Raw genomic sequence first — 21773 nt, forward strand, 5'->3', positions numbered from 1 at the left:
TCATCTATAAATCATATCAATAAGTCAAAATGAAAACTACATTTTGGGATTATAATAGCATTCAGTTTTATATAAAATTTAATTACATTGCGTATTTTTAAAATTATTTTTTTTTTAAAATGTCATTTTAAAAATCTGTGTTAAATCTAAAACATCTTTATAATAAGAAAGTTAAAAACAAGAATTGTAAATATAAGTAATATTTACAAGCGGCTTTTGTTTTTAAGAGCGGAAATCTTAGTTATAGAGAAACTATGATGCACTAACAATGATATTTAGTTTACAGGTAGATGAAAGATATGAAGTAAACAAGGATGATACAACAACTAGAAGAATGAAGTAAACTTGAACATGAACTTGATGAGTATAATGGTTGGCCCCACGCAGATTCTGAAATATTATATAATTAGCTTATGTTAATAATAGCGGCTTTGCCCCTAGAAGCCTCTAGAGAAACCTAAGGTTAATTTAGTTTTAAAAAGAAAAAGTAGAAATTTTTAGGGAAAGGCCTTCTCTAAATAGTTTAAAACGTTCCCTTGGCCTATAAGAAGCTTCACTGTAAAGGAGAACCATATCAGTTGAGCTGTTAGTGAGATCCTTCGCTACAGACAAAAAAAGCTTACTAATTTATAAAATACTAGCGGCTATGCCCCTAGAGGCCTCTAGTGAAGCCCCCCTAATTTTTAATTTTAGTTAAAAAATATTTTTTTTTAAAGAGGTCGAATTTTTTTCTAGGGGTGATTTCTCTTGGGAGAGTAGTGATACCCTCCCCAGAAATAGTTAAAAACCTCCCCGGAACATATGAGAAGCTACCCTGTTAAGGAGAACCCGATCGGTTTAGCGGTTTGCGAGGTCCTTCGGTACAAACAGACATCCTGTTACTTAATTATAAGGATGATAATAGAAAGTTGACTTTTATGAGATAAAATCCTCATATAAAAGTAAGAGAATATTTGGTTGTCTGTCTGTGTGTACCGAAGGATCTCTCTAACCGCTGAACTGATATGGTTCTCCTATACAATGAACCTGGGATAGTTTGTAACTGTTTTGAAGAAGAGTATCAAAACCCTCCCAATATAAACTACTTCTAGAAAAAAATTGACCCTTCCCACTAATTTTTTTGTTTACTTTTTATTTTTAAAAATAAAATTAAAAAGGGGGTGTTGGTAACTTCCCCCTCCATCTTCAACTACCAGGGGCTGTAAATTTCCAGGGGAGGGGGGGGGGGGTTAATTAACCTACCTACCGAATATAACCTATCCTAGTCCATTACTAAGTTTTTGAAATCATCTGCCCTGTGTTTTTAAAGATCTTATTGGACATACATACAGATTATTATATATATATATATATATACAGGGTCATTCAAGAGAAAAGAATTTTTAAAACCCTTATTATGCATAAAAAAAAACAATTATGTAAAATGTACATAATTAAGTTTTTTAAAAATCATTTTTCTTGAATGACCCTGTATATATGAAATACAAATATAAAATCTAGGTAAGCATGTCTCAATTTTGATTTATATCTTGGCCTAACAAATTTAAATTTTACATGCGGATTTTTATTTATTTACATATGCATATTTCAAAGAAAAGTAAACACAAAATAAATGAATATATCTATTTATTTGATTTTCAAACATAAGCGTGCGTAAGGTGGGCGAAGTTGTGTGTCAACTGCCCCCAATCAAATTAAAATTAGAAAGGCCGGCTATCCACTTTTTTATCTACTCAAGAAAAGCTCCCCAATGGCAGAGCCAAGCGCACGACACTATTAATTCCAATCTTTAATTTATGAGGCTAACAAATATATATAAAATTCGAAAAGGGATGAAAATTTTGCCAGTAGGTGGATATACCCCTTCGGCAAGCATCTGGATAGAAAAATATGTGAAAAAATATGTATAGATATTAAATAATAGATAAATGCAATTATCATTATCATTCTCCATTTCTACCTTTCTATCAATTTATCTACATATTTGTATATTCAAAAAAAGAACGCGTCCTTACTAAATCTTCCCCAACAAGGACGAAAGAATTCAACACATGCTTTATTTATTTATATCTATATCTCTATTTATCAATCTATTAATGTATATACCTTGATTAGTCTTGAAAGAAAATATTCTGGAAGGATCACTCCACCCATAAGCATTTCTTGCCTAAAAAAATATTTTTTCCTCATTATTAACAAGGATGATGGCCAAAGACGTCTAAGCTTTATATTTATTATTTTGGTGGGTAATCTAAAGTACTTTAAATGGCTAGACAAACGGACAAAGTGAATTATAAAGCAACTATCCAATTTTTATGTTGTTGCATTCTCATCCAACCAAGTAAGTTGTTTTCTAGATGCTATCAAGCACCAGCCAAAGTTAGCAATCTATCACAGTAAGCAGCCGAGAAAATAATATTTCCCTTAATGCGTTGCTTTAACTAAAGAGTTAGGAAATACTTTAACTCATAATTTACTCTGCGTTGCACATTAAGGACTTTCAGACAAAGGTAGTAAAAGCGATTCAGTTATAAATTTGTAAATATTATAAATTATGTAACATGAGTGTACATATATACGTTATTTACAAATCTGATATATTTTAAATTTAAAATTCAGCCATGTATAGCCAGCCAATATACTTTTTATGCTTGTGATAGAAATTTATATTAGTTTTACAGGGTGTTTTTATATTTTGTAAATATAAGTACTGCTTAATCTAAGCAATTGATGATTTATTTTAAAACCTTCATCCAGAAATGTTAATTATCGCATAGTATTACAGACAGCTTACAGACGGAATAATATTATACATGAATTTTCAAAATGACTCTTGACCAGTTATAATTTAATCGGTTTCAGGCCAATGGATTTTTTTTGCCGTAGTAGGTAAAGAAAATAAGATATATTATTAAATCAAATTTTAAAAAAGAAAAAAATAAGGAAAAGACACCTTTTACTCGAGTAGTTTTCGGTACTTGCATGAACCCTAATATTATAAAATAAATGTATATAATATATATATGTATATACAAATATTTGAAAGATTTATTTGCAGTATAAAACCCAAAGCATATTTTATTTAGAAAAAAAGGCATAGTTATGAATTACATTAATTATTACGTCATGACAGGATCTTATCAAGTATAGTTGAAACTCCAAAAAACTTCAACTATAAGAATTTTCTTTATATAAGGTATTACAATTTGGAAACATCAATAAGCTATTAATAAATGGCTTTAAAACCGATTATTATCCGCTGGATTAGAACCGGTTCTTAGCCATACTAAAAAGTCATGTGTAGCATCATATTACAGATAATCTTCAACAAATATAATACAATTTATACCAGTTTTGTAAGACCCGAGGGGATTATCTTATGATTTTTCATTTCAATATCCGCGGAAAGCTGTCTATAATACGATGCGACAGATAAGTATTCTAACCTGAATGATTGTTTCATATTCTTGGTCTTCGATTAGATTTGATACTAGACTGGATACCTCATAGATACTCTAAAAATATATATTTGAGAAGATATGTATATTAGATACTAGCGGCTTCGCCCCTAGCCTCTAGAGGCTTTGCCCCAAGAGGTGATAAAAAAATTAAGGCGAAATTCGTTAAAGGGCCAAGGAAATCTTCTACAAAACATAAAGGACCAAGGAAATCTTCTACAAAACATAAAGGACCAAGGAAATCTTCTACAAAACATACAGGACAAAGGAAATCTTCTACAAAACATAAAGGACAAAGGAAATCTTCAGCAAAAAAAAAAAAATGGGGGGGGGGATTTTTTGGTTTTTTTAGGGGTTGGGGGTGTCCCACCCCCCAAGAAAATAGCTTAAAACCACCACAGGACCAATAGGTATAATTAAATACCCTGAAGAGTAGAATCCGATCGGTCCAGTGGTTACCGAGATCTTAAGCTTCAGACGGACGGACAGACGGACGGACGGACAGACAGACATCAAGCTACATTGTATTATAGATAAAGATAGAATGTTTGTAGTCATTTTCAATTTTTCATTAAAGCTTTGTTTTGCTTTAAAAAGTTACCTAGATAACCTATAAAGGACAGAATACACGACGAGATCTTATTTTGGTGCATATCTAAACCAAATATAGCCAATGAAGTGCATGTTTTTATGGTCAAATATCCTTCAGAAAACCAACGCTTTGATTCATGATTGTAATACCATTGTATAGAAGTCTTTACTTTGCTTGGTAATGAGTTGCGCCTCTTACTGGCTAAGACATCACTCCCTACTCTAACTAGGTCTACACATGAAATAGCAACAGTAGGAGCCATTTTTAACTTCTTCAATTATGGAGATGTTTCGCGCCGAGAATCAAACCAATCGCCTTCCAAACAACGAGCGTATGTCTCAAGGTTTTCTGTACTATGTTATCAAACGCTATTATAAATTCAAAGTGACAATAGTTATGTAATTATCAAGGGTTGTGAGAGTCTCGCAGTAATTCTAATTTTCTTTAAATCAGAGGCGTGGGCAGAGTTTTTCAAGGTTGATTGTATTTCTTGTGTAAAAGGAAAAGTCTAGCCTTTTCAATTGAAATTTCAAGGGGAGTGTTGCCTCCACCCACCTTCCGCACGCATGCTTTAAAACTACCTTAAGCTCAAACACTTTTGGATTTAAAGCTGGATATTTTTCTTAAACCATATAATCAGACGTCTTACATACCATGTTTAAGTCTCCACTTTTATAAAATATGGGGTGTGGTTGAAAAATAAAAACCAAATAACCAAGTGTAAGAATGCTAAAAAAGATACTATAAATCGTAAAAATATAAACTTTCATAACTAACGTAAAATGTCTTAAATTCAACCAAATACTGAAAAAATGTTCAATAGGTGGAAAAATATAATATCATAATTTGTTCAACTTATTTTATTAAGAATTACTTAGTATTTTTATGGTATAGTTAAAAATAACAATTAAAATTTCATAATTCTGAAAGGTTTTCAATTTAATAAAGTATACAAATAATAATATTGTTAAAACCCTTTTTGCCAACTATTGAATAAGTTCTGAAAATATAATGAATACTGTTTGCATAAAAAGAAACATGTTTATATTCGAGTAAGTATAACATTTTCAATTTAAAAGCAAAGCTTTGCAAATGAATAGTTGTGTACGTCACAGCATAATAATATTGGTGCTATTAGGACATAATCTTAAAAAGTGAAGCTTTTCTAAAATTAGGTTCGGTCCGTCCATCTGTCCGTAATGAAAAGCTCGTTAACTTGGACTTGTTAGAATTTTACTATAGATTTTAAACATTTTTGACAACAAGTTTTTGTATGACATAATTATCGTTCATCTGATTTTTTGAATAATAATTTCTAGGACACCAAGATCCAATATTAAAAGCGAAGCATCTCTAAAATTAAAACTTAAAATCATAGTGAATATTAAAACTAGTTTTTCCAGCTAACCCTTTAAATAAAGTACCTATATGGAAAAATTTCTAATTCTTAAAAACTTTCTAAAAAATAAAACCTACAATTTTGTACATTGTATTTAGTTTATAAATAAAAAAACATATTACAAAATTCAATATTTTGAAATAATTTGTTTGTTCATTTTTTTATTGCAAGCTACGTTGGCAGAAATATGGTGTGCTCGCAAAATGGATATAGGATATACGTGGGTGTATTGTCAGGGGAAAATTTGTCGTAAATTTAGCTAGTAATATGGATCTTATTTATTGGTCAGTTCATTCATCCAGTGGAAGAGGAGGGGAGGAAAGGGGGTAAAGGAGTTTTATGGGGGATATTTTTATTTTAGCCAGCTGCGAGCATCTTGTTTATATATGGTAGAATAGATATTTTGGTGCTTTCTCTCAAAGGCTCCATAGGGCACATAAAATCTCCCCTTATTTAAAACTAGCGGCTACGCCCCTAGAGGCCTTAGTGGCCTTTAAATGTTTTTTTTTTATTTTAAATACCTAATTTGAGAAGTAACTTGTCTATGTTATCAATTGTTAAATTCATGAGTCTACGCAGCGCGACTAAGTTAGCGAGACTACGCTAGCGACACTATGCGGCGGAAATATTTCAATTTTTTTTCGATTTTATTGTGATTTCTCTTGGGATGGTGGTGGTACCCTCCCCCAAAATAGTTAAAAACCTTCCCGGGACATATGGCAATCTACCCTGTTAAGGAGAACCCAATTGGTTCAGCGGTTAGCGAGATCCTTTGGTACAGACACACAGATACACAGACACACAGACATCCTGTTACTTTAGTATAAGGATAAAATAATTTATGTGACTGCTGTGGAAATTCCAAACGAAAGTCCTTACTGGTGGGAGTACCCAGTTCCTAATATAACCCAACCTAAACTAATGTAATATATTTATTTTTTATTTTTGAATTACTATATGTAAAAGACAACCAAGTAGTATATGATTAAATCAAGTATGCTATTCCAAAGCAATATATTAAAGGAGGATTTATTTTCCTACCCCTTACAACATAAATACACTATGTTTATATCATGTACCCAATTATTCTTATTTTAAAGTTTATTTATATGACATTTGAGAAGAATGAAAATACAATTTTAATATAAGTTTTGTGTCATAGAGAAAGATTTTTTTAGCCTGAATGTAGAAACAACTAGAAACTTCAATATTGAGTGTCATTCTATCAAACTTGGTGTTGGAAAATAAATTCAAATATTTATTTTACAATTATCTATCTATCTATGGACATTGTATACTTAAAATGTAAAAGTAAGAGTATGCTAGTCTGTCACTCTGTGTGTGTGTTTCTGTTATGAAATAAATCGTTTCCTTCAAAGTTAGACTTCTTATTTGTCCTAGGAAGCAGGGAGTAAGGGAGGGGACAATGGGCAATTAATTCAATATAAGAGTTATCAAAGAAAGGGCATGAAATCCAATTTAATCCAATAAATTTGTAGGAAATTATAAAGGGATTGTTAATTGAATAATAGATTTCTATAGCGTCATGTAAAGTGAAATCAAAACTTGTTTTTGATGAAATATATTGAGGTTTTTTGGTGTGATTTTTATATTAAAAGATTATTGGACCCGGCCAGCTGCTAGCAAGAATATGACTGCCCCTTTTTATTCTGTTTATTTCCCTTGCCCCTTGCACCCTTCTCCTTTCTCCCCGTCTGCTACTTTCCAAACGAACACAACGAGTGTTTATTTCCCTTCCCCCCACTTCCCTTATCCCTTCTCCCCGTCTGCAATATTAAAAACATACATAACGAGTAGCGGCATTCTATGCGCAAGTCCCCAAACTCAGTCAGAAACTGCTAAATTCTTGCACATTCCCTTTAAGCCAGTCCCCAAAGTCTGAGACTCCTAAAAATTGAATATTCGATCCATTGTCCCCTCCCTTACTCCCTGCCTAGGAAGGGTTTTACAATTTCGAGGGTTGGTAACTAAATCCCCCCCCCCCCACCTCAAGAGAAATGCCCGCATAAAAAATACTAGTTTTTTAGTTCAATTTTATAATGACCCTTAATCTACCTACCTACCTACCTATCTATTTATCTATCTATCTATCTATCTATCTATCTATCTATCTATCTATCTATCTATCTATCTATCTATCTATCTATCTATCTATCTATCTATCTATCTATCTATCTATCTATCTATCTATCTATCTATCTATCTATCTATCTATCTATCTATCTATCTATCTATCTATCTATCTATCTATCTATCTATCTATCTATCTATCTATCTATCTATCTATCTATCTATCTATCTATCTATCTATCTATCTATCTATCTATCTATCTATCTATCTATCTATCTATCTATCTATCTATCTATCTATCTATCTATCTATCTATCTATCTATCTATCTATCTATCTATCTATCTATCTATCTATCTATCTATCTATCTATCTATCTATCTATCTATCTATCTATCTATCTATCTATCTATCTATCTATCTATCTATCTATCTATCTATCTATCTATCTATCTATCTATCTATCTATCTATCTATCTATCTATCTATCTATCTATCTATCTATCTATCTATCTATCTATCTATCTATCTATCTATCTATCTATCTATCTATCTATCTATCTATCTATCTATCTATCTATCTATCTATCTATCTATCTATCTATCTATCTATCTATCTATCTATCTATCTATCTATCTATCTATCTATCTATCTATCTATCTATCTATCTATCTATCTATCTATCTATCTATCTATCTATCTATCTATCTATCTATCTATCTATCTATCTATCTATCTATCTATCTATCTATCTATCTATCTATCTATCTATCTATCTATCTATCTATCTATCTATCTATCTATCTATCTATCTATCTATCTATCTATCTATCTATCTATCTATCTATCTATCTATCTAGCTTACCATAGGATTATTATTGAAGTTATTATGGTCAGGTACAGTAACTGTTATCCACTGTGCTCCGTTCATCTTAAAATAAATATATTTGTTCATTAAGATATCAGAACAGAACATTTAAGATATCAGAACAATTAAACATCAATAGAATATTTTACTTTAGATTTAAAAACAGAGGCTTAAGAATGTATATACCTCATTGTCATAGAAATCGACATTTAGTACTTTTAAAAAGATTTTTAAAAACATTATCTTGTAAATAGAATAACATACATGCAAGTAATGATTATAGAGTTTTTAAAGACAATTTGGAATCAATTGGACGAGAGAGGTAATAACTACAGGAAAGCTTCACTTACAAAAATATTTAATATACATATGTTTGACAAAGGCTAAAGGGTCTTAAAAATCAACTATGTGACGTCATAAAAATAAGGGATATCCATCTTTTTTTAGGGGTTTTCTATCCTACTTCTCCTCTCACCTCCCTCATTTTTATAACGTCACAGAGCTGATTTTTAAGACACTTTGGTCTTTGTCATATGTTTATCTTTTTTGAGCTTTGCTTCTATGAACGTTTCTATTTTTTAAGTCTTTTGTATTTACACCATCTTAATGATAATAAAAACCTCAAGATTTCTAACCTGTTTGTACAGAATTGTATATTCAAGCAACGGGAACAAGGACATGGTTTTCCAGATCAATATTCTACTACTTCCACCAACTAGAAATTTTAAGAGCAGTTAGTAGATAGATAATTATCAGAATAGATAGATAGGGTTATAGATATATTGTTACTAGGATATATAAGTTGGAAGGAATTTTAATGTTAGAGGGAGATTTGAAATTTGCATAAAATTTTAAGGATTTTTATAAATTCGGTTTTTGTATAATTCTTTATCTAAAAGCAGAAATACAATTTAAGTTAATTAATTTGACATCTGTGATTGGTGGATTTAAAACTATCTGTGCTCTGATTGGAGAAGCTTAAGTGTCGAACATAATTCAACCAATTAGAGCGCAGGTAGTTTCCAATCCACCTCTCCTATTGGTCAAAATTAATTAACTTAAATTGTATTTAAGCTTTTAGATAAAGAATTATACAAAAAAACAAATTTTATAAAAAATCCTTAAAATTTGATGCAGATTTCAAATCTCCCTCTAACATTAAAATTCTTTCAAACTTATATATCTTAATAGTTACGTAAGTATATAGCTAATTATAAAAATAGATAGACAAGTAAAGTGACATAGTCGTTCGAGGGTGGGGGGTAAAGTTATGTTTTCCCTCTCAAAATTTGAAACTACTCATTTTACCCCCCTAAAACGTTTGAAACCCCTTAATTTTACTCAGATTAACAAAGTTTGGACTTCCCTATATAATAGTAGATAATGTTATTCATCTGAAATAGACATATTCATTAGATAGATAGGTATAGGAATACAATATATACATAAGTATAGAAAGATAGTAGATAATGTGATTTCTCGTATTCATTTGAATCCGGTGGATAGGAACCGGTTCTCATGAATACGAAAAAACTATGTCTAGCATCGTATTATATCCAGTTTTCTACGAATATAGAAATGTACAATCATAAGATTAAAACTAGTTTTTTTAGCTGGTGCCTTCGGCACCACGGGGCTAAAAAAACTAGTTTTAATCTTATAATTGTACATTCTATATCCGCGGAAAGCCGTTTATAATACGATACGAGAAATAACTATTATCTCAAATAGATACATAAACGTATAATTAGATAGATACTATATTTATAAATAAACAGACATTTAGACGATAGATATTTGGATAGATTCATAAATAGATAGATGATTTGGTAGATACTCATAATAATTGAATATAGGATAAGTAGATGCCTAGATTGATAAATGTAAACATAGTTAGGCCTATAAAAGAGAGATGAATAGATAGATAGTTATTGTTTTAATCAGGGCTCGGCAGTCGCACGTCAGCTTCGACTAAGCCTCAAATATAAATCTGTTTGGATGCTTTGATTTTTTTTTATAAGAGGGATTGCCATGTTTAGTTTAGGTTTAGACTTCCATCTGGTTTTTAAAATTGTAAAAGGTTGATTTCTCTGAGGCTTACAGGCGACTGCATGCGGCTGCCGAGCCCTGTTTTTGATTAAATAATTCACCTCCAGGTTGAGTACCAACTAGGGTGGGTGTAGTTGGACGCCCATGCACCTCTACATGACTCCTAAGTAAATAATTATTAAAGAACATCATTCAATACACCATTTGAAAAAAAAAAACAGTTTAAATGTGCATAAAAGAGTGTCATTTCATTTTTTAAGCTTAATATCTTAGTTCAACAGGATTGCTTGTATTTTACTTTGAAGCTTTATAAATGGCCAAGGGTGGTCTTACGCTTTTTCCTGGCCTCCCCTAGAGGCTAAGAGCGAAGCAGCTAGTGTTTATTAAAGTAAGTTAAGTTAAGGACCCGCCCCCTCATTACTGTGAGCTCTATCCCTATGGATTCTTATATCCCTGCTGGGCTTACATAGAAAAAGCATCAACACTAGGTTTTAATCTTCAAAAAATTCATTTGTGGTCTATTTCCAGAAGTTAATTTTGTGTTTTTTTTCAGCTTGGCCCTTAGCCTCAAGTGAGGATCTTGTAGTAAGTAACATAAACAGAACCTCGACAATTATCATTTGTAAAACAAGAGAATAATCTAACATGAAACCATGTTTAATACTAATAAAGAGCTATAGTTTCTCAAGTAATTTTAGATTTTGACACATACGAAAACAATCAAATATACAACTTATGATAAAGTTACCTTGTTGTTCCAACAGGGTTCGATGCCTCGCAAGTATAATTACCAAACACCGCTGCCTCAGACCTGTAAATAATATAGCAATCAACATCAATATCTAAAATAAATTTATTTTCAGTGATATCTAAATTTTTAAATCTGTCATTTTACAAGGACAGATATTTAATCTGCCAAACTTGCTCAATACTACATACGTCCAGATTTTATAGAATCTGCACCTGACATACACCTCATACGAGCGCGCTAATGCCCTTGACACTTTGACATCAGGTCCAACAACCTATGATAACTAAGGTGAGCTAATTTTTTTTCTTTTCTATCCAAACATCTTGGGTATTAGGTTAAGTAACGCCCTAAAGACAACCAACCCTTTGATTGCACGAACTTTGTGTTTTAGAATGAGTTGCACCGATGCTGTGAGTATTGGTGCAAAAAATATGACGTAACAAAAAAAATTAGCCAATGAGAGTCCACTATAAATTTTACCATTGGTCAATAACGGCCTCTCATTAGCTAATTTTTTTTGTTGCGTCATATTTTTTGCACCAATACTCACAGCATCAGTTGCACCTGTTTCTGGGCCAGGTCATCACCCCTACGCTGTCTTTTAATTTCGCCCATCTGACATAGCAACAGAAACCTTTTTATAATGCCTTCATTTATTACGCGATGTTGAGCCGAGATTCGAACACATTAACCTCCCAAACTTGACACAGAATACTCGTACCTAACAACTGTGAGTAGAAAAGTGTTTGTCTGAGGAATATTTCTTGTCCTATAGATACTTGTTGGATAACCAATATCTAAAATAAACAACATATATATTATATAATATATGTAGTTTTGAAGTACAATGAAAAGTAGCATATCTTAAATGTAAAACATAATAAATTTACATGGAATTATAACGACATCCATTGATTTTATCTAGCAATTTCCCAGATTTTGAAGTATAATCAAAGAGTAGCATATATTAAATGTTGAATATAAGCAAATTTATATGGAATTATAACGACATCCGTAGATTAAAAAAAAAAGATTCCTTCATACCGTATATAGACAACTGTCAAATTTTATTTGTAAAAACATCATTTTAATGCTTATATTATGTATTTTAGAATAAGTTAAGTAAATGACTGAGGAGCTAATATGTTTAACAAAAAAGGAAACGGGGCTCAGCAGGGGGCTAAGCGGTCCTTTTATAGGTATGAGTGAAAGTACCAAAATCAAACTTTACATTTCTGGTTTATGAATATGGTTCTAGCCTATTCCAAAAGAAAAACATGAGTGATCACTCATAAAGAATAAAAACGTGAAAGATTTGTTAGATAATATAATTTAAATACATTTGATCTCTTTTTACCACCAAACATTGAAATTGAGAGAAAATCTTATTTTTCTACAAATAAAATATTAAATTTTGAGAAAAAGAAAAGATTCCTTCAATAATATCTGAAATTTGTCTGTCTGAGCCCAGGAATCGAAAGGGACAAGGCAATAGCCAGTAAATTGATGTACATCTCCAATGATGATACACAAAACCACGCCTTCTGTAGATTATTATTAGTAGCTAACGTTTGGACACACAACTTAATGAACCAATCAATTGAAATTCAATTAAAGTCCTCAAAGTTGTTAAGCCAAGGAATAAAAAAAACATTATTATAAAACTTTAGCGACTAGTAAAATAAACTATCTAATGTCCCCTCCCTACATGGTCTGAGGCTCGTAAAGAAATCTTCTGACTTTAAAGCTATCGGCTGCGCTCAAAGGATCATTGGCGGGCGGAAAATTGATGAAATGCAATGAAAGAAATTGCGGTTTTAAAGCCAACAAATGAAGAATTCGGTTGGTATTTTAGTCACAATCAGCCATTTACGTCCAAGGGTGGGGGTAAAATTTGTTTATCCCCCAAAACTATTAAACAACGTATTTTACCCCCTTCAATTTTTTTAACATATCTTAAATTGTCCCCCCCCCCACTCAAACTTTTGAAACCCTTCATTTTACCCCACTTAAAAGAAAAAAGCTTGGGCGTTCTTACTGAATCATTTCTTGAGGAAGTGAAAAAAGAAAATAAAAACACACAAATAAAACGTAAAACCTTTGTATTTTCTAATATTTCCTACTTCAAACAGATAATTACCCTTTCTACTATAGAAGGGTTGAAAGATTTATGTGAAACTCTTTTTTTTAAATCTCAATATTTTAACCCTCCAAATTTTTCTGAACAAATATATGAAAATTGTGTTGGAGATATAGAGGGTTAGTTCTTCATATGAAATAGCCTAAAACCTATCAAATTGGGTGAAGATTAATTTACTTTTTATTTTGATAGAAAAATTATAAACAAAATTAAATTGGTGGTAGATTGGTTCAATATAAAATTTTCTCCCTAACAATTTTAATTTTATATGCAAAAACTCACAAAACCTTTAAAAGTTAAGATTAATGTATTTTTAAGCATGACAGACAAACAGACGAATAACGCAATGCATATATTGATGCGCATATGTCATGGGAATCTTCATTACAAATTTTAGCTTTCTATCTGCAATACCAGCCGAAAAAATCACATTACACCCATAGAGTTCCAGACTGACTGAGGGGTACAGAGTGAATTATAGAGTAGCTTCGCTTCTAAAAAAATGCAAAAAAATTTAACTCTCTAGCATAAACCCTTTCTTTATTATCCGGGCCCGCATTGCTGAGAACAAATCCATTGATAACACATTTTTTTTCAACAAATATAAGTCTACAAAAACATGTAAAATAATAAAGCACAAAATTTAGCATGAATGGCACAATAACCCCCAGAAACCTGGTACAACATTTGGTCCTGTTTTGTTACACATTTAACCTAAAATAGCAACCAACCCTTTCATTGCACGGCCTTTATATGAAAGACTTAACTTCAAAAGATCAAGTTGCACCTGTTTATAGTCCAAACACCTATCATAAAACACAATAAAGCAGCAGTAGGAACGATTTAAAAGTCTTTAGTTTAGACGCAGCTTAGACTAAGACTCAAGTACACTATTTCCCGACAACATGCGACGCGTCTACAATTTTATAGAAAGTCTGGAAATGCCTTGGCCTAGTAACAGGCACTCTAATCTACTAAATTTATATGTATCAAATGGACACCAAATAAATATTCCCAGTTCTACAATTGGTAGATTTTTTTTCACGGACAACAATATGTAATCTAGATAAAAATCTGAAGTCAAATAGAATGTGATAATGAAAGATAAAACCAATTATAGGAAATGTATATGATTAAACCAGTTTTGTTAAACCCGGGTGGCAAAAGGACTGAATTAACAAAACTGATTTTGTTTTTAATATTTGTAGAAAATTTTCTGCAATTCGTTGCTATTTTCTTCAGTATGGTTGAGAACTAGTTCTCATCCATTGGATTTTCGAAACTATACTAGAAATGTGATTAATGTATGGATTATGTAACACTATTCTAATGACATAAGGGCCACAACTTTGTTGTTATAATACAGTGTGTGTTTTGTAATTGTCAGTTTTAACTACTGGAAATGTTGAAGGCAAACATATTTTCATGTTCTATATCACTGTTCACGGATTTTATTTTCAAAATATGTTTTCACATTTAGATAAAATACTGTTTTTCTCTGTTTTACAAAACTGAGAATATGTACTAAAGTAGTAAGGTTTTTATACCAGAAGCTAAACATTTCAATTGGTACTTACAGGGAAGTTTTACACAGATCCAGGGATGGTTTTAAGCTATTTTAGTTTTAGATTTAAGCCTTGGGAGGGTTTTGTGCTATTTTTCTGCGCAGCCGCTAGTAATTCAAACATATAGGGTCAGTCCGTACGTCCACCCACCCATCCGTAACGGATAGCTCTAAACTAATTATAGGACATTGGTAAACTCATTAAACTTTGCATGATAGTTTCTATAACAATTATAATTTGGTACAATTAAAAAGTGTTGTAAGGGTCGGTCCGTCCATTTGTCCGTATTGTATGGCTATTATAATTTGTTTAGGCAAGTCAGAATTGTCCTATTAATTTCAAACTTGGCATAGGGATTCTTGTGGTATTTAAGTATGTTTAAGTGTAGCAATTCTATAATCAAGTCAAAAATGTAAGTTCGTCCATATTTAGTACCCTGAATTTAAGAAATTTTGCGACAGTTTTGAATTGAATATTAGTTCACACTTTTATAATAGTATTATTCAAATAGTATTATCGAATAGTATTATAGACAGCTTTCCGCGGTTATTAAAATAAAATTAAAACTAGTTTTTTTAACACCAAGGAGCCGAAGGAATTGGCTAAGAGCAAACTGGTATTGATTTATGATTTTTATTCTAATGTACGTGGAAAATTGTATGTAATACGAGGCTATACATGATTTTTCAGTATGGCGAAGCACCGGTTCTAATCCACAGGATGTCAATCGGTTTTGAAGCCATACTGGAAATGATAAAAAAATTCTTAGTTATTTTGTTTGTATGTGAAGTTTAGAAGTATAAAAATTAGATGACAAAACCTATGGATGCAAACGATCTTTATTTCACAATAGTTAGTTAAAAATTGTTACTCTAAAAATATCCTTTTTCCACTCTCAATTTCTAAACCTTTTACATAAATGTCTAAAAAATGTTTAGGTTTCATTTTCATGAAACATGAAAATTTATACAAATTCAAGAAATTTTGTTTACAATTTCCCCTTTTTTTTAAATCTGTAATTTTAAACAAACTTAAATTAAAATAAAGACAGTATTATCAAAAATGAAGAGACAGACATTGTGTTACTTTATATATTTAGTTGTATATAACAGATATATTTATAATAGTAAAACAAGAAGCTACTACAAAAAAATATATTCTGTTTTACCTGCCAAATCTCTACCATCTTTGTACCAGCTAACCATTGGTTGTGGATCACCTTCAACCTAAAATAAAATAAAAAATCCTATATTTAAGTAACAGGCTGTCTGAGTGTTTTTCTGTCTGTCTGTATAGAAGGATCTCGGCTAATTGCTGAACCAATATGGTTTTCCTTTACAATGTAGCTTCTCATAGGGCCTGAGAAGGTTTATCACAAAAGCACCACCCTTCCAAGAGAAATAGCCCCTTTAAAAATCCCTCCCCCCAATTTTTTAATGATTCTTTTAAAAACCAAAATTGAAATTGAAGGGGGTGGGGGGGGGGGAAGATTGATTTCCCTTCCCTCATGTGCCCCAAGAGGCCTCTAGGGGCATAGCTGCTAGTATCATGTAAAATGTAGACAACGTACAACAAACTTAGTTGAATAACAGCTATTCTTATTAAAAGACATAATAGAAACAAATATATATTTAAAGTAGTTTGATCCAATTGTAATTGCTTTCCAAAGATTTTATTTTTATGGGTTAAACAATGGTTTTTAGCTATTTTAAGGGACACTATTCGAAGCAATACTTTGTGAGAAACAACAATGCATCTTATAGAAACTTTATAGAAATAGTTCGGCATCAAATAAAACGACACATTTCTTAAAATCATAAACATACAGTATCCAAACCAAATGAATAAAATAGTAATGTTTTTTTGACACTTAAGATTTCAATAAAACTACAGAACTTATTGAATAATCCCTTTTAGGGAAACTCCACCTAGGTTTACTTTATTCTTAGGAATTTGGATGGATTTAGGCTTTTTTCTGTTTCCCTCTTACCCATTAAATTTAGGATTAAAAGGTACTTGGGGCACAACCGCTTGTAAGTTTTGGAGCAAGAGCCAAAAGGTCAGTGTACTTTTACAAGAATAATGGCATAAAACTATCAAATTAACATTAAATAAGGATGACAACATATATGAAAGCAAAGCAGACGGCCATTAACATTAACAACGCATTAATAATCAATAACATTAAAAAAAATTTAATTAAGTAATCGTTTTTCTACCTTATACAAAATATTTAGGAAGAGTAATTTTAAGAAAAGCTACATTCCACAATTTGCCTTGGTACCATTTTTCCTGTAAAGTTCTTTTCAATATGTTTCTTCAACTTTATTTGCAATCTTATTTAACATAATAGATATAAAAACAACTAGATATTGATTTAGTTAAAAATTTTAAAGCGAGTCCCTATTGGGTTCTGTAGCTACGTTCGTACTTAACGGATAGCTCTTAACGTTAATCTAGGTGGTTAGAAATGTCTTATAAATTTTAAACTTTAAAGTAAGGTACAATTTGGTAGATTTATTATCATTACCAGAAAAACAGTAAGTACATTTGAAACATGCTGATTTTTAATATTTTTGACAACATTTCTTTTAATTATCCTATTCATCCGATTTTTGGACTAATGATTCGTAGGAGAACAAGATACAATATTTTAAGTGAAGCATGTCTATAATCAAGTTATAAAAATATAAGTATGACCTGAAACAGTATATTGTATTTACGCAATTTTGCAGCAAGTTTATTTAAATACTTTAGATTGATTATCTGCTTTTAGAAGTTTTGACACTCTACAAAAGTTTATGTTTGTTTGTTCTACAGTTTGATTTCAGAGCTTCGCTTTTATGGATGTGTCATCTTTGTTTGTTTTAAAAAGTAATCTATTTTATCAAATCTATTAGAGTGCAAATACAGTTTAGAAATTTTCGGTACGCGGCGTGAGAAAATAAGTTTTTGGTGACCTATTTCAGATTAAATAAGGGGAGGGACAGGGATAATGCACCTGCAGAAAAGATTACAAAGTAACCTGATGAGCAATGATACCCATTCTCATTTCAAAATAAATCAAAAATAAGAAGAGGAGGATGGTTTTTCGTGTTTTTATTTAATTTTTGAGATCAGGTTAGGTTAGGTTATATTGAGTATCCCCGCGGGGCTAGGTAACCACAGGTTAAGGGAGTTAAGCAAAGGAAAAAACCTCATCTTATTTCCAATCTACTTCTAAATAAAGGGGGGGATATGAAGGATAACCAGTCACATTGTGTGGAAGCACCAAAAACTGTATTTTCTGTAATTTAAAATTGATTGGCTATTTTAGGGGGGTGTATGTAGATCCCTGTCAAGTGGGGTGTAGAAGAAGGTATATCCATCCCCAGTAATTGCCCTTGTCCATATTACATTCTTGAAATTAAAATTAACAACTTACCTTACAGCTTAGAGTGAGATTTTGAATAGTTCTATCATCAAAAAGTTCCAAATCAATCACAGGTTTGTCTAAAAAGTAATGTCATGTAAATGCAACAGGCTATAAAATTAGCAATAAAATTTTTTTTAAAAATCATTTCGTGTACAGATCATACAGATCAAAATACAAATATAAAAAACGTCAAAAATTAAAGTCTAATGCATTAAAAGAAAATTTAAAGTTTAATGAAATATATTTAGCTAAGATTTCATTCCAATTACTACGTAAAAGGACAGGAAATACGTTTCAAATGCTTTTGCAACCAAAAATATTGAAAACCCTATGAAAATCCGTTAAAATTTCAAAATGTTGGACTGTCATACAGACACACAGACAGAAACACAGGCAGAAATGTTCGGAGCTTACAAAAATAAAATTTTTGGAAAAGGTAAAACTTTTCTCGATAAGAGTGGTACCTAATCATAAATCTAAGAATATTTTAAGATGTTTCATTCGAATCCGGTGGATAGGAACCGGTTCTTATACATACGAAAAAACTATCTCTAGCATCGTATTGTATCCAGCTTTCTACGAATATAAAAATGTACAATCATAAGATTAAAACCAGTTATTAGCCCGTGCCGTCGGCACCTCGTGGCTAAAAAAAACTGGTTTTAATCTTATAATTGTACATTCTATATCCGCGGAAAGCTGTTTATAATACGATACGCGAAATAACTATACTTACATGAAACAGAAAGTAGAATTTTATCATTAGCTGGTTTGCCAACACCATTAGTAGCCTAAAAGTAATTGCATTCATCAGGAAAGTTTAATCTTTTTTTGAGATGGGGGTAAAATCAGAGGTTTCAAAGGTTTGAGGGGGGTAATCTAATGTATTTTTAAAATCTTGAAGTAATAAAATCTCGGGTTTTTAATATTTGAAGGGAAAACAACCCTTTACCTACACACTTGGATGTCTTAGGCTGTTATCTTTAAAAAAGTGAATACTAGGTGTTCTTTCCATATGCTATTGATTTTTTTCTTTTTTTAATTAATAAAGATTTTACATAAACATTGGCTGCCCCGTAGCCCAGGGAAACGAAAATACAAAACTTAAATTTTGCATACATTTTTTTGTATATTGTCAGGCGTTTAAAGGGATAAGATAATCGCTGATAAATTAATCTCAATTGATGATACACAAATTTACCCACTATATAGATAATGATTAATGGTTGAAATGTTTTGACACTCAACTTAATGAACAAACCAATTAAAATTCAATAAAAGTCTCCAAAGTTTTTGACCCAACAAATAAGGAAACGTTATTATAAAACTAAGGGGATAGTGTAATAAACAGCCTTTAGTGGTAAAAATTAGAAAAATTATGGTTCATTGGAATAATTTGATATATTCAGAGGAGATAGGTTTGGTGATAAAATTATGTGAAATTGCAACACTTACCTCACAGGTGAATGGTCCAGCAGATTGCCTGGTAACCTGGAGAATCCGCAGGCAGGAGGTTGAGTTTACAGAACAGGTTTTGTCAGCCGATAACTTTTGACCACTCTAAAGTATACAATGCCGGTTAAAATCTCAGAAACGTCATCATAATTTTATTTTTTATTGTTTAATAGGAAACTTTATTATTTTTTGATTTTAAAATGTACATGATTGTAAAATAAATACAATATATAAGAAAATAATTAAAACTAAAATTTGTGAGAACTATTAACTGCCTTTCTAAAGGGTGAGCAAAAAAAAATGCGTACCTTTTTAAAATTGAAATTGAGTGGCTTGTGTTAATAGTAGAAAAATGTTATGCATATCGTTAGAACCGCTATAAAGTCTATTTTTAGGAAATATAAAAACGATTCCTCTGCTACGTATAGTTAGGAAGCTACGTGTTAAAATGTCCCAACTGATGTCAAACTTGACTTGTGAGTAAATTTTAAATTATAACTAAAAATTAGAGAAGATATTTTGCAAAAAGAGATGCCTACATTTTTAAAATTCAAGCTTGTGCTAATAGTGGAAAATGTTACGCATACCCTTAGAACCGCTATGAACTGTATTTTTTGGAAATATAAGAACGGTTCCTGTGCTACGCATATTTTAGGAGCCAGATTGTAAAATGTCCCAAAATTTACTCGCAAGTCAAGTTTTAAGTCAGTTGGGACATTTTAACACGTAGCTCCTAAACTATGCGTAGCACAGGAATCGTTTTTATATTTCCTAAAAATAGACTTCATAGCGGTTCTAACGTTATGCATAACATTTTTCTACTATTAACACAAGCCGCACAATTTCAATTTTAGAAAGGTACGCATTTTTTTGCTCACCCTTTAAAGTCAAACTTACATAAATTAACCATTTCAATGATGGTTTAGTAAATTTCTTGTTCCCCCCCCCCCAAAAAAAAAACGCCTAGATGCAAAAAAAATTATATCTTTCTAAAAAATGTATTTACCACCAAATGTCCGATTCTTAATTTATGCCTTCCATAAATAACTATTACATAATGCTTCCCTTAGTTAATTGATGTAGAACTAGCGGTTACGTCCCTAAGGAATTCAAGGGGCTCATAAGGTGGGAAAGGAAAATAAATTATTCATTTGGGGGGGGGGGTTCATTTTTGATTGTAGTTAAAAACCTTCCCTAGAATTATAAGATTCTTCACTGTAATGGAGAACCATATCGGTTCAGCGGTTATTGACATCTTATGCTTGAGACAAAAACCTTTACTACTTAATATTATAGGATTTTATAGCTCTTTGTCTCTTAAGTAAATAAATTACGTATATTTAGATGTATAATCCAGACAACTGAATTAACAATGGCATAGTATCTTTTCGTCTGCTAGTAAATTTATTTTTGTTCTTTTTAAGGAATCGGTTATGTTTGTAGTTACGACAATCTTAGCTGATTTCAAAGACCCAATACAAATTCGGGACACGGTATCTGCCCTGAGGGGAGAGTTCCATATAACTTATGCCTCCTCTATTCGTTTACTTTAATCTTGTGTATAACGAAAATTAAATATAACAAAAGTATAAAAAAAGGATTATGTAGACATAAACAAAAAAACTTCAAACACAATTGCTTTAATTTAATCTTGCGTCATCTATAAAAATAAAATTTTCGCCAAAACTACATCAAACATACATTTAATTTTATTTTGAAATAAATAAAATTTTATCTTTTTTTTATATGCATGTCTAATAATTCAAAATATTCTGCTTTTTAATCTTCTTTAATAATGTTAATCATATTTTGAAATTAATTTAATGTATGGCTTCTAATTTAAAGTAAATTAATTACTTTCATTTTGTATTTATAAACGCAGGGTGTTCTGCAATTTTCACACAAAGTACCAGTTGAGCACTGGCAATCCCCTTCCTTTTTTAAAATAAGTTAAAAATAACTGGAATGGAATTAGCTTTTCCAGGAATA

The 21773-nt window shown here is 31.2% G+C and overlaps 1 protein-coding gene across 1 annotated transcript in view; it reads right to left on the minus strand.

The window, feature by feature from the left end:
* Window positions 1-235: 235 nt before the first annotated feature.
* Window positions 236-21773, minus strand: part of LOC145328477 (limbic system-associated membrane protein-like) — a 52943-nt gene continuing 31405 nt past the window's right edge. The window contains exons 9-20 of the mRNA XM_080172178.1: window positions 19785-19889; window positions 19066-19120; window positions 18339-18406; window positions 16083-16140; window positions 11931-12006; window positions 11207-11269; window positions 10560-10621; window positions 9045-9124; window positions 8407-8472; window positions 3447-3515; window positions 2107-2167; window positions 236-390 (exon numbers count right to left, since the gene is read on the minus strand). Coding sequence (XP_080028304.1) covers window positions 281-390; window positions 2107-2167; window positions 3447-3515; window positions 8407-8472; window positions 9045-9124; window positions 10560-10621; window positions 11207-11269; window positions 11931-12006; window positions 16083-16140; window positions 18339-18406; window positions 19066-19120; window positions 19785-19889 — 873 coding nt within the window. The 3' untranslated portion in view covers window positions 236-280. The remainder of the gene's footprint in view (window positions 391-2106; window positions 2168-3446; window positions 3516-8406; window positions 8473-9044; window positions 9125-10559; window positions 10622-11206; window positions 11270-11930; window positions 12007-16082; window positions 16141-18338; window positions 18407-19065; window positions 19121-19784; window positions 19890-21773) is intronic.

Source organism: Acartia tonsa, chromosome 9 (assembly GCF_053477335.1).
Source record: "Acartia tonsa isolate MP-2025a chromosome 9, ASM5347733v1, whole genome shotgun sequence".
Classification (NCBI taxonomy): domain Eukaryota; kingdom Metazoa; phylum Arthropoda; class Copepoda; order Calanoida; family Acartiidae; genus Acartia; species Acartia tonsa.